Source organism: Ixodes scapularis, unplaced genomic scaffold, assembly GCF_016920785.2.
Source record: "Ixodes scapularis isolate PalLabHiFi unplaced genomic scaffold, ASM1692078v2 PGA_scaffold2__306_contigs__length_199485367, whole genome shotgun sequence".
NCBI classification, from domain to species: Eukaryota; Metazoa; Arthropoda; class Arachnida; order Ixodida; family Ixodidae; genus Ixodes; species Ixodes scapularis.
The window spans coordinates 46792345-46806356 of NW_024609857.1; the positions used below are offsets into that span (position 1 = coordinate 46792345).

Consider the following 14012-nt stretch of genomic DNA (forward strand, 5'->3'; position numbering starts at 1 on the left):
GTACCACATGTTTCTGGAAAGGTCTGTTGCTCACGCATCACGTAGCTTATCGAATACTTCAAACCGGTTTCTTTCAAGCAGGCTTGCTCCACGTCTTTTCACGGTCAGCAACAATGGCTCACGCTCCTTTCCCTTGAACCGCATGGAAAAATTGATATTTCCCAGAACCACCAACTTACATTGTGAATACGTCCGGAGAGCTGTTTAGGTTTAATTCTATGCTGCCGTTCCAAGCCGACACTATCTCTTTAGAACAATTGTTGACCAAGCCTCACCATCTATGCAGATGAAGATTTCATTTACTTGAACTTCGAAGATTTCTGCCTTGGTTCAATGATCCAGATGATGACTGGATTCCACTTCCGGAGCTTGGTGCTGGGATTCGGCCAACTACTGACGGCATGCATGTATGATGTGTCCCTTTCCACCACAGAAATGGCGTGTTCAGAATTATAGCTACTTGCACCGTGCGCAACATTTTCTAGCTGAACTAGGAGATGTCTTCCGTGCGCCAGTGCTGTGGCTTGGCATTGATGAACCGTTTCATGCCTTGTGTAGGTGGTGTTTGTCCATGTGGCGAACCTCTGCCATCTCTGGAGTCCGGAAATGTGGGGTTTTCCGTTTGTGGCACACTCCACAGCAATCACAAGTTGTTGAGCCCTAGCAAAAGCGAGATCTGGTGTGGCTAGAAGGTGTCGCTAAATGGCTTCCTCACACACCCTACAAACTAACCGGTCACAAAACTTGTACGAAAATTATGTCTAATCACAGTGCTGAGCGACACGACGCAGCAAGGCAATGTAGTTGGGCACAGACTCCCCGGAAGCACTTGTCGAGTGTGAACCGGTGACCTGTTGCCTACGTCCTTAGCCCCAAATCTCCTCAAAAGCGGAGACAAAAAAAAAAAAAAAAAAGATATTGAAAGAGGGGCGTACACAGAGGGTTGACATGCGCGGCAGAAGACTCCACGCTTCATGTCGTCCACGAACTCATCAGCCAACAAGTAGAATTAAGTCCAGCTGCTCTCTAACCTGTTTTCATTCTTCTGATGCTAATGCTGGGTGCCTCCCCTGTTGTTTATGCTCATATCCACATGTTATGTACAAAAGCAGAGGTTACATCCATTCGAACTGTCTGGATTAATGAAAGGAAAAACACAGCTGCTCATCCGAACAGATACAATCAAACGTCTGCTCCGTGTCCAGGATTTTTGGGTGGAATTTTGAATCCGACACGAGTTCTTAAAACTGATTATTTTGCAGCCGTGTCAGTTTCGGGCTCAATTTCACATTTTGTCACATGCACACACAATTTCACAGGCACACAAGTGTGATGTAAAATTCCGACATGGTGCAAATTAAGTAAGAACAGAAGAGGTTTATTCATTGTTTACAATTGGTGTTTACAGCGAAAGGTGTCACACTTTAAGGCTTCACTCACCTGCAAACTGCTTACGAAGGGAATGACTTCAAACCGATTTTAGCCTCTTGTGACTGACTGGTCAGCCACAGGTCATAAGCTGTTGCAAGTGTGTGAAGCTGCTTTTACATGAAAAAGCTGTAGTAGCTTTCAAAGTTACAGCTTTCATGTGCCTTATACGTTTGAGGCGACATGCCCGTTTGCTTTACCCTAGGTCTTGAGAGAAACTATTATTACCATTTGTGAACTTCTTTTTGTACACGTAAACTGTTGCTTTTCAGTGTGAACTTGCCATTTTGCAAGGGACTGAGGAAATAGCATTCTTTGAAACCAGCACTGCATTGCAACAATATATTTAATGTGGTGAAATAAAAACTTTTCGAGTTCAAAGTATGCACTCTTGTTTTTTCTCTTCATAGTTCCACTGGGCATGCCTATCGTCATACGAGTGTTTTTGACGGTACTAAGCTAATTTCTTTACCACTTCCCCAATTTGCGGTTCGAGCGTAGAGCAGCTTTTTTTATTTTGGGTCGGGAGAGCCGCGGCACCGCTAGAAGGCAAGCACGAAGATCTGCGTCGCCGCGAGTAACGGTGATGCGATGACAACGTACAGGCGAAATAAAAATGCTGACAATACTTCAAATTCAGCTTGTGGGTCGGCGTAAGCGTTCGTGACGACAGAGCATATTTTCGTATCGAAAAAGGCGTTCATGCATGACATGGTTCACATCCGCCGCGTCGGCGACGAGCCTGCGCGGCAAGAATAGCGGCGACATCGAGACCCGACGTTGGAAACCGAAGGCTCGACTTCGGAAACCAGTGGTAGGCGTTGGTAGTAACCTTGCTTCGCTCTTATCAAGCGACGAGTTGAGAACGCTAAGAGAAGTACTTGCGCCTTTTACGCACTCCTGTGCAGAAGCACGATGCGAGACGTCGCATACTGCGGGCGTCGCGTAGTTGCGTCACCAAGTGTTGAGTCCCTCGCGTCACCGCGTTCACAGCGTCTCAGCCGCGACTGCGTCGATCACGTAGGCTTCCCGTCTCAAGTGTTTCTGGCTTCAGCCGCGACTGCACCGATGATCGACCGCGTACGATTCGTGCTTCAGGCGGCGGCGGGCGCCATGTTTACCTTGCCACAGCGGCGCGAGTGACGTCATGTCACGTGACAATTCGCAAACCAATAAAACAACTGGTTTCGGTTTGGAGCGGAAGTGACGTCAGGTCACGTGACATGACAAATTGCCTTGGCGGAAGTGACGTCATGTCACGTGACAAGGGGGCGTGGCCAGGTGCTGTACGGGATATGGTTTGCTTATACGCCGCCCGGCTACAAACTCTGCAATCGCAACAGCTACAACAACTTCGTCACGCGGACACCCACATACCAGTGTCTTACAATATCGGCGACCTCGTTTTACTCAAGACACCAATTCGCCAGACTGGAAAATGTGAAAAACTCCTGCCTAAATTCACCGGTCCATATCGCATCATACGTCGTCTTTCCGACATAAACTACGAGCTGGCTCCAATATCTCCGCCCCGCGACCACCGCTCCAGACCACAAGACACCGTGCACGTCTCCCGCATCAAGCCTTACTCGCCCCAACCCTAACCACCCTACAGTACCGGATGACCGGCACTACCACCACCGGGGGGAACTGTTACGAAGACGACGACACGCATCTTCGGGAAATAGGGGCGCGCGCTGCATGTCTTGGACACACGAGCTGGGAGCGATTCGGCTGATCCGCCATTGATCGCCTCTGGTCTTCCCACATCGCACCATCAAATACGTCTCTCATAAACACCCTCACAATATATATATATGAACGAATATGTGCAGATGAATGAACCATACTTAATCCAATGAATCAAAGAATCAAAGTTTTCAGGAACCCGCCGAAAGCCAAAAATTGGCGGAGCCAATTTTTGGCTTTCGGCGGGTTCCTGAAAGCCAATTTTGGCGGAGCCAATTTTTGGCTTTCGGCGGGTTCCTGAAAACTTTGATTCTTTGATTCATTGGATTAAGTATGGTTCATTCATCTGCACATATTCGTTCATATCCTCCTTGGAGACCACGTACGATGGTGTGAAGTGCCCGTGTTGTATATATATATATATATATATATATATATATATATATAGGGTGTTTCAGAAAACGCAGGCGAAATCGCTCCTGCGAAAACTACTCATCGCAACGAGAAAACGCTTGTGGCGTTTTGGTCCGGGGCCAGGGGCCCATTTAGGAAAATTATTAAAGTCCGAGATAATTAAAGGGATACTACAACGAAATTTCGGCGCTCATTTTTTGGTCTATATGTGTTCAAAAGAGCAGTATCACATGGAACATACCAATATCTTGTTAAAAAAGTCTCGAAAAGGTATTTTAAAACGAATTAAACGATTAGCAAAGAGCACCTGGTGGATGTCGCTAACGCCTCGTTTGTAATGCTCGTCTAGGAACCTTGACAGCTAGTGACGGAGGTTGTCTCGTCTCCGGCCACGACGAGAGAAGGGGGGAAGGAGGAACTCCCCTCTTCCCGAAAATCCCTTTTGTGTGTCGCAGAAGTCGCTAGTGTCCCCCTAGAAAATTATAGAAGATTAACCCGTCACTCAAAATTCGCACAAAAGCAGCCGCTTCGGTGGCTGGAACGACTAGGCCATCCTCTCGACATCAGCCTCGCCGTAGCTTTGCTCGTCCTGAGACGACCTACGTCACGATTGCGTTGGATGTCACGTGCTCTAAGCTGGGCCTTCTCCGAGCGCTTGCCAGAGTGGGCCGTTTATAACGAAAAATACAGCCACCAGGCTCAAAATACAAACGTGCGATTGTCATTTACGGATATTGTGGATCATATTCAACCTATTTTTGAACACGACGGGAATATTTCAAATTTCGTTGAAGTATCCCTTTAAGTTGTCAATTATTTTTACGTAATTAACTTTTTTAATATTGCGTTTAAGGGCATGGTTTAAATAAGAAAATTGCTCAGCATCATCGAAAAACATCAAATCAACAAATTGCAGAACGATAGAAGGCACGCGAAGCATTTTACGGCTTTCTGGAAAACCGCACAAAATGGACGGGTTTTTAAGTTTCGGTTTGCTATCAGAGCGCATCTCAGCCCCGGCGGCACCGCACGCCGTGGAGAGATAGTGCAAACAGCTAGCCTCTGCTGCGTCGCGCGATGACAGCGCAGCAGAGGTTGGTTACACTATCTCTCCACGGGGCGCGGTGCCGCCGGGGCTGAGATGCGCTCTGAGAGCAAACCGAAACTTAAAAACCCGTCCATTTTGTGCGGTTTTCCAGAAAGCCGTAAAATGCTTCGCGTGCTTTCTATCGTTCTGCAATTTGTTGATTTAGTGTTTTACGATGATGCTGAGAAATTTTCTAATTTAAACCATGCCCTTAAACACAATAATAAAAACGAAATTAATTACGCAAAAATAATTAACAACTTAATTATCCCGGACTTTAGTATTTTCCTAAATGGGCCCCTGGCCCAGGACGCAAACGCCACAAGCCTTTTTTCGTTGTGATGAGTAGTTTTCGCAGGAGCGATTTGGCCTGCGTTCTCTGTAACACCCTGTATATATATATATATATTCCGTAAAAAGCTAAATTTTCTCTTGAGATTTATTTATGCTACAAGAGATGACCATGAGACGAAAAATTCTAGGATTGTAATAGAAAAGTTTGTTTGGCCATTCCCGGTCAACGTAGAAATGACTATGACAGACAAGGTCGCATATCGAAAGAAACTGCTTGAAGCCATTACATCGCAAAGTACTTCACGTCTAACCTTAAAATTCAAGGTTTGGAACCTGTAAACATACCAGGTTGGAATACCGAATTAACCAGAATGGAACAAGGTGGGAATTCATAAATAAACCAGTTATTTCTCTTGAGATCCCATTGTTTATTTGCATATCAATTAAGTTACATTACAAACTACATAACGGGATACGGTGGTCTGTGCTACATGGTCCAAAAACTAGACATTTACAAGACACCGCTGTACCTTTTAATCACTACCTACATTTACCACGAAGTTCATAAACAAAAAATGGCGAAATCTTCGCGTTGGTGGCCGTACCTCCATCCCCAGCATTCCTGGACACGGTCTCCTTGGGCCCTCTCTGTTATTCTCAGCAACACGCAGTAAAATAATAATTTCAGCCAAACTACTGCAGAAATTCCTAAGTTCCCCGGGATATCTATATAGGGCTGTCACGATTGTGAAGGAAAAAGAAAAATTAGGAAGGGCGAGCGGCCTACAGGCAGGCCGAAGAGAAGGAAGAAGAGGATATAAGAAGCAAAGGGTGTACTTGGAGAAGGACGTCCTTGGCTCTGCTCCGAGGCGAGGCCACCAGCCACTGGCCACGCTCCAGTGTAGCGAAGAACCTCACCGATCTCCAAGACTCCTACCATAGCGACATCGCACCCCAGAGACGACCACGAGAAGCAGCTGGACCGGCTTCAGCATTTCAAGGTCGTGAGTGACGATCAACATTCAGGGGACTGGGTCACGGGGACCGATAGGGTTTGACTTTTGGGATTTACTTTCTTGTACATAACAGTAGTGTTCTTTACGTTGTAAATATATGTTTTATTATTCTACTTGCTCGACCTCTGCCTCCACTGATTCCGTGTACCGTTCTGGTCGAACGCGACAATTTGGCGAGCCTGCCAGGATGCCCTTAATTTGATCATGCCGGCCGGAACGTGCACGAATTGGTGGAGTCGAGTGAGGCAGTATGGATAGCGAACGATTATTGGCGGTGGGGAAAGAGTTAGGCTACCAAGGAGACGAGTTGAGGAAATGGATAGAAGACGAAAAGGCTAGCACAAGGGAGGAAAGAGCGATGGCTAGACAAGAACGAGAGTTAGAATGCGCTAAACTAGAGAAAGAGCGGGAAATTTTGCAACTTAGGTTAGCGGTACAGGAAGCCGCGGGGACCTCCTCTGAGAGAAGTAGGGACAACGGAGAAGGAGGGACGAACGGACAGAGACATCACTTCAGTCCGCACAAGCTGATTCCCCAATTTAACGATGCTCGGGATGACCTGGATGCATATCTTCAGCGGTTCGAACGTACGGCGGCGGGACTTGATTGGCCGCAGCAAAAATGGGCCACAACGTTAAGTCTGTGCTTGACCGGCGAAGCACTTACAGTAGTTGGCCGTATGTCCCCAGCGGATGCATTGGATTATTCGAAAGTGAAACTGGCACTCATGCAGAGATTCCGATACACGAAAGAGGGCTACCGAGAAAGATTTCGAGAAGCAAAACCCGATGACGGGGAAACGAGAAAGCAGTTTGCCGCCCGACTAGCAGGGTATTTCGACCGATGGATAGAGATTTCAGGCGTGAAACGAACGTTCGAGGCCCTCCGGGACAAAGTACTCGTTGAACAGTTTCTACAGAGTTGTTCTAGTCGCTTGTCGGTGTTCCTTAGGGAACGAGACTGCCACACACTAGAGGAGGTAGCTTCCAAAGCCGATTTATATCTGGAGGCCCAGATACCAACAGGAGCAAGCAAGCCGAAGGTGGAAGAGCTGGCTAAGAAGTCGAGCACCGAAGACACAGAGAGAGCGGCGAGGGGTGGAAGTAGAAAGACCATCCGGTGCTTTCTCTGCAACAAGGTCGGCCATAAGGCAGAAAACTGCCGCAGCCGTCCGTACACGTCCAAGACTTTGACTTGTTGGAGCTGTGGCCGCACAGGGCACCGAGCGAACACTTGCGGGTCGACACTAGACAACCGACCTCAGGCGTCCTGTGTATGGACGGTGCCAAGCCACACGAGGTGTACCGAGGCAGACGAATCTTACGTGACACTTCAGGACGGCGCCAAGATTCCAGTGGTGAACGCTGCTGTTGGACGAGCTCCAAAATTTCTGGTTGAAAACATGCCTGTGGTGGAGGGACGTCTCGGTGACCGCAAAATAACGGTTTTGAGAGACACCGGTTGTAACACGGTCGTCGTTCGAAAGGAGATGATTCCCCCCGAGTCGTTCACAGGAACGTTGAGTCCGGTGTTCCTTTTGGACAGAACCGTAAGGTATGTTCCGGAAGCGGAGATTCTGGTAAGGACCCCATACTTTACGGGAAAAGTAATGGCGAAATGCCTGAGCAACCCGTTGTACGGCTTAGTGCTCGGGAACGTGCCCATGGTGCGAGGCGTGAACGACCCCGACCCAAATTGGAATCAGGTTGAAGAGATGAGACCAGCTAGGAGGTCGGTAGCACAGACGTCGACAGGAGAAAGAGAGGAGGACAGCCGGGAAGGTATTGTCGAAAAAGTTCATGAGGGTTCTTCAGAACCAGTGCAAACGACCGCACCAAGCTTTGAGCCGCGTAGTAACGAGCCTATGCTCACCGCGAACACGATAGAGACGGGAGGAAATAAAGATCTACCAAGACAACCGAAAACCGGACTGATAGTACCGGAGGTTTCACCACTAGAGGCAACAGCGGAAGAGATGCTCACGGAGCAGAGAAATGACGAAAGCCTCAAGAAATGTTTCCGTAACATCGGCAAGGTGACTGCTAAGCACGGAGGAAGAACGACGCTGAAGTTTTTCATAAGGAACAATTTGCTTTACAGGAGTTGTACCTTCAGCTCGGGAAGGAAAACAAAACAGCTGGTTCTCCCCAAGAAGTTCAGAAGAACTGTCGTCACCATGGCCCATGATGGCATAATGTCGGGCCACCAGGGAATTAACAATACGATCGGCCTGGTCGCGGAAGAATTCTTCTGGCCAGGAATGCAAAGCGAGATTCGCCGATATGTGCGGTCATGCGACGTGTGCCAGCGGACCGTGCCCAAAGGAAGAGTGGGCAAAGCGCCCTTGGGCACAATGCCAACCATAGCGACGCCTTTCCAAAGGGTAGCCATCGATATCATTGGCCCTATTACGACCAAGTCAGATTCGGGAAAGCGATACATACTGACCATGGTAGATGTAGCCACTAGATACCCGGACGCTGTGGCTTTGCGCACAATCGGGACCCCTGAAGTGGCAGAAGCCCTAATGGACATGTTTACGCGGTACGGCGTACCGGAAGAAATTCTCTGTGATCGAGGATCCAATTTTACATCGGATCTTATGAAGGAGGTGAGCCGTTTGTTGTCGATGAGGCACCTCCTAACGACCCCTTACCATCCTATGTGCAACGGCCTGGTTGAAAGGTTCAACGGCACCATTAAGCAGATGCTCAGGCGAATGTGCCAAGAGAGACCTCGAGATTGGGACAGGTACTTACCAGCACTACTTTTTGCTTACCGAGAGGTGCCCCAATCTAGCACAAGATTTTCTCCATTTGAGCTATTGTATGGAAGGAGGGTACGAGGACCGTTGACCATCTTAAGAGAAGTATGGTCCAATGAGGCAATGACTCAAGAAATGAAGACCTCTTACGGATACGTCCTAGAATTAAGAAATAAGCTCGAGGAGACGTGCGAGATGGCACACCGCTGTCTCGAGGGGGCTAAAGAAAGATACAAGGGCCATTACGACCAGAAGAGTGTGAAGCGAGAAATGAAAGCAGGAGACAAGGCGTTAATACTCCTCCCAAGTGACAACAACAAAATGCTGATGCAGTGGAAGGGTCCATTCGAGGTCACTGCCAGAAGAAACGAGGTAGATTACGAGTTGGATTTAGGAGGTAAGAGAAAAGTGTTCCATGTGAACATGTTGAAGAAGTATGAAGAAAGAGAAGAGCACGAACAAGTCGCCCTAAGTTGCGGGTTGGCAGTAGAAGTCAACGGTGACGATGACGTCAATGACGATGGAGACGGGGACGATGTCCCAACGCTGTCTCTAAAGAAACAGCAAGATGAGCAAGATGTAGTCATTGAGGCAACTTTGGACACGGAGAAACGACGCCAAGTGTTGGACGAGTTGGATATAGGAGGTAAGAGAAAAGTGTTCCATGTGAACATGTTGAAGAAGTATGAAGAAAGAGAAGAGCACGAACAAGTCGCCCTAAGTTGCGGGTTGGCAGTAGAAGTCAACGGTGACGATGACGTCAATGACGATGGAGACGGGGACGATGTCCCAACGCTGTCTCTAAAGAAACAGCAAGATGAGCAAGATGTAGTCATTGAGGCAACTTTGGACACGGAGAAACGACGCCAAGTGTTGGACTTGATGGCTCACTACAGAGAGGTCTTCTCAGATCTACCAGGAAAGACTAACATGATCAAGTGCGACCTCAAGTTGACCACCCAAACACCAATACACATAAAACAGTACCCATTGCCGTTAAAAGTACATGAGGTGGTGGAGGAAGAGATAACGGAGATGTTGCGAATGGGCGTTATAGAGAGATCGAATTCGCCGTATAACGCACCTATGGTGATGGTGAAAAAATCGGACGGTTCGAACCGGTTTTGCATAGATTTCCGGCGACTGAATCAAGTACTGGTGTCCGATGCAGAACCCATACCAAGGGTAGACGTCACTTTTGCGAAGGTGGGACGCAAAAAGTTCTTTTCTAAACTTGATTTAGTCAGAGGGTATTGGCAGATCCCCATGAATGAAGCGTCTAAAGAAAAGACAGCATTTTCATCATCGAGTGGGCTGTATCAATTTAGGTTCATGCCCTTCGGCCTGAAAACCGCAGCAGCAACTTTCACGAAGTTGATGCGGAAGCTGCTAGAGGGTATACCGGACGCATACCACTATATTGACGACGTGCTGGTGGCGACAGACTCGTGGCAAGAACACATCGACACACTGAGGGAAGTTCTGAGCAGGTTGCGCTCTGCCGGTCTAACGATAAAACCAAAAAAGTGTGAAATTGGATTTCACCAGATAAGCTTTTTGGGACATCGGATAGGATTGGGATTAATTGCTCCGAAACAAGAGATCCTGACGAGAATACAGGACTCACCGAGACCAACTACGAAACGACAAGTAAGATCATTTCTCGGACTGACGGGATTTTACAGGGAGTTTATACCCAACTACGCAGGGCTCGTAGCTCCCCTGACAGACCTGACAAAGAAGGGAGCACGAAATGACGTGGAGTGGGAAGAGGAACATGAAGCAGCGTTCTCTCACTTGAAGCAGCTGCTAGCTGAGCCACCCATCCTTATGGCTCCTGATTTGGGAAAAGAATTTACATTGCGGACTGACGCTTCAGACACAAGCTTGGGAGCGGTGCTCCTACAGGAGAGAGACGGGGTGCTACATCCAGTTGCTTACGCCAGCCGAAAACTTAGTAGGGCGGAGAAGAACTTCGCAACAATAGAAAGGGAATGTTAGCACTGGTTTGGGCGGTGGGAAGATTTACGATTTATTTGTACGGTAGAAACTTTCGGGTTCAGACAGATCATCAACCACTAGAGTTCATTAATAAGGCAAAATACACGAACAGCCGTATCATGAGGTGGAGCATGAAGCTACAAGATTACAGCTTCCACGTGGAGTACATCAAAGGGAAAGATAATGTGGGCGCTGATTTCTTGAGTCGGATTTAGACGAGGGAGCAGATTTAGATGATAATCACGGAGGAGTGTGTCCTAGTATGTTTTGGATTAACTTTTTGTTTGCTGGGGGACGATTCAACGTGAATTAAGGGACTGAGGATTGAAGAGTCCACAATCCTATATTTTGTTGTGAATAGGGTAATTGCAGGTCAAATTAAGTACCTTCGTTTTCGAGGTTGAGAAAGTCCTGCTGCGACACAAGTGCGGGTTGTGTTGAGAGATAGAATAGGGCTAGTACCGCACCGACGATTTTGTACTTAGTTGGGCACGCGGGCGCTGGGCGTGATAAGCTGTGTGCTGTGAGTGAAGCGTCCAGATGTGCCGTGCACGTGACAGCTGCCGAACAACCGCCTACGAACAAAGGACAAGAAAATGAAAAAAACAAGCAAGAAAATTCATGGTATGAATTTCTGGAACGTCGGGGGCATTGTCACGATTGTGAAGGAAAAAGAAGAATTAGGAAGGGCGAGCGGCCTACAGGCAGGCCGAAGAGAAGGAAGAAGAGGATATAAGAAGCAAAGGGTGTACTTGGAGAAGGACGTCCTTGGCTCTGCTCCGAGGCGAGGCCACCAGCCACTGGCCACGCTCCAGTGTAGCGAAGAACCTCACCGATCTCCAAGACTCCTACCATAGCGACATCGCACCCCAGAGACGACCACGAGAAGCAGCTGGACCGGCTTCAGCATTTCAAGGTCGTGAGTGACGATCAACATTCAGGGGACTGGGTCACGGGGACCGATAGGGTTTGACTTTTGGGATTTACTTTCTTGTACATAACAGTAGTGTTCTATACGTTGTAAATATATGTTTTATTATTCTACTTGCTCGACCTCTGCCTCCACTGATTCCGTGTACCGTTCTGGTCGAACGCGACAAGGGCACTAATAAAGACTTATTTAATACCTACTTGAACCTCAGGATTGTATACTTTTTATTCCTGGGCCCGATATAATATTGTTGCATTAGGTCCTATGGGCCACTTTGACAAAATTTTAAATTTCTTGTCACTGAAATGAAGAATCGTAAAGTTCCCGAGGAATATAATAGCTGCCGACTCATAGCACACACCGCAGTTTAAATTTCGGTATTTTAATTGATACTTTTTATTCCTCGAGACTTTCAAATTCGGCCCGCTTTTTGCCCCTGTAAAGCTAGCACTCCGCCGTGCACCAAGAAGCTTGCGGCCAAGCTACCTTTACATAGGCTTATCGAAAAAAAGATTTGTACGATGCGTTTGTGACAGCATATTGACTAAGAATGGACTATATAATAATTAGATGTTTACAATCAAAATTTCTGCCCTGAATTTTAAATATAAGCAATTGTTATGTAGGGTCAGAAGCACTTGCATTGTATATATTTTGCTTTGAATTTGCCTGTGTACGTAAAGTTTTAGCTCGGTTACAGGCATAAAGTGAGAAAAATTCTTTCAGGCGTATATAACTAGAACGGGGCGCCGCTGGCCGTTCGATTGTGTGTATTTTTATCTATGTTATTATATATATATATATATATATATATATATATATATATATATATATATAATATATACACATAACGCGTATAAATTAAGAACACAACGGCGACGACGTTGAGATGATGACACACCGGGTGACGGCGGTGCCTCAATCTGAGCCCTGGGGTGCTATGTTGCGCTTTTTGCACTCCCAGGAGACTTGGAAGAAGGAAGTGACGTCAACGACTAGATCAAACGCATATTGGATGTTGACAGAAGAAAACAAAATCAACATCCAATCTGCATTTGCTGCGTTGTTGACGTCACTTCCGTCTCCATAGTCTCCTGGGAGTGCAAAAAGCGCAACATAGCCCCCCTGGTTCCTCGGAAGCGGCAGCTTCTACTTTGACTGGGCTACCTCCAGGGAGCCTGATGCTTCGACCCCAATGAACCCCAGTGAGCAACAGCGCCATCATGTTCCTGGGGCTCCTTCATGCACCTATCGAACGGCGTGCCAGATCCCCATGGCTCGCTGCTGAGCCGCCCAACCCACCTCCACGAAATCTGCACTTCTGCAAATCGGACTGCCATCCTCCCCAATACCAACAATTCATGTCGTCGTCATCATGCATGTATATACTCATCAGCAGGGTGTCGAACCGGAACCGAACCGAACCGAAAACCGGAACCGAACCGGTATTTTTTTCCGGAACTGAACCCGAACCCCGAACCGTTATATTGTTATCGCGATGAACCCGAACCGGAACTAAACCGGAAAAAAAATAACGGTTACCGGCTCATGTCAAAACGGTTCGGCCACGCGCTGTTGACAATGAATGTGCTATCAATGCCATTTGTTTTTTAAGTGCCGTCAACTGACACACACCCTCGCTTACATATTTTTCTTCTCCACTCAATCTTAGGAATATAAACGCTGCATCCATGAATCTTGACAAACGCTGCATCCATGAATCTTGACATAGGAACCAGTATTGCGCTGGTCGCGGCTTGCACGGAAGAAAGAAAATTAAAAGGCTGTGCAAAAAAAAAAAAAAAAAAAATCGCGTCACGGGATTTTATTTTTCTACAATCTCGTAAATCCTAAATGCTGCTGTGTGCTCATTTCATAACACGTTTCTAGAACGCGCGAGTTCTTGAAGCTTGCTTCCATCGCATTGAGAAAAGAAAAGGCTGTGGAGTTTGATAATAATGCATCCGGTTTCGTATAGGCACTTAGAAGCTAACATATTTGTGAGACAGCGAACTCTTCTATTTTAATATTTATCCTATTACGTCCTTCTGGCGTTGCGTTCGGTGAAGTGTTTTTCATATTCCGTATCTTGTTCAATGAAAACTTCTTTAAGGGTCTAATTTGAGTTACCGAAGGCTAGTTCAAATAAAGAAAGCTGTATTTTCTCCCCACTGTTCCTTCAATTGCTTACACGACGAGGTGGCGGGATAGTTCGCGACAATTAGATGAAGTCCGTATGCGTAAACGTCGGTGAGGTAACCTTTGAGTGCACATAAAGAAACCATTACTGGTAGAAATCCCTGATCCTTACACTACGATGTATCCCGTTTCGTATGTGCTGATTTCAGATGTTTTATTTGTAATTTATTTTGATGTTGCCATTTGTCA

The 14012-nt window shown here is 47.0% G+C and overlaps 1 protein-coding gene across 1 annotated transcript in view; it reads left to right on the top strand.

Annotated features, from left to right (window-relative positions):
• Positions 1-6607: 6607 nt before the first annotated feature.
• The window catches only part of LOC120843729, a 59361-nt gene continuing 51956 nt past the window's right edge, over positions 6608-14012 (top strand). Inside the window, exon 1 of the mRNA XM_042291374.1 lies at positions 6608-9803. Coding sequence (XP_042147308.1) covers positions 6608-9803 — 3196 coding nt within the window. The remainder of the gene's footprint in view (positions 9804-14012) is intronic.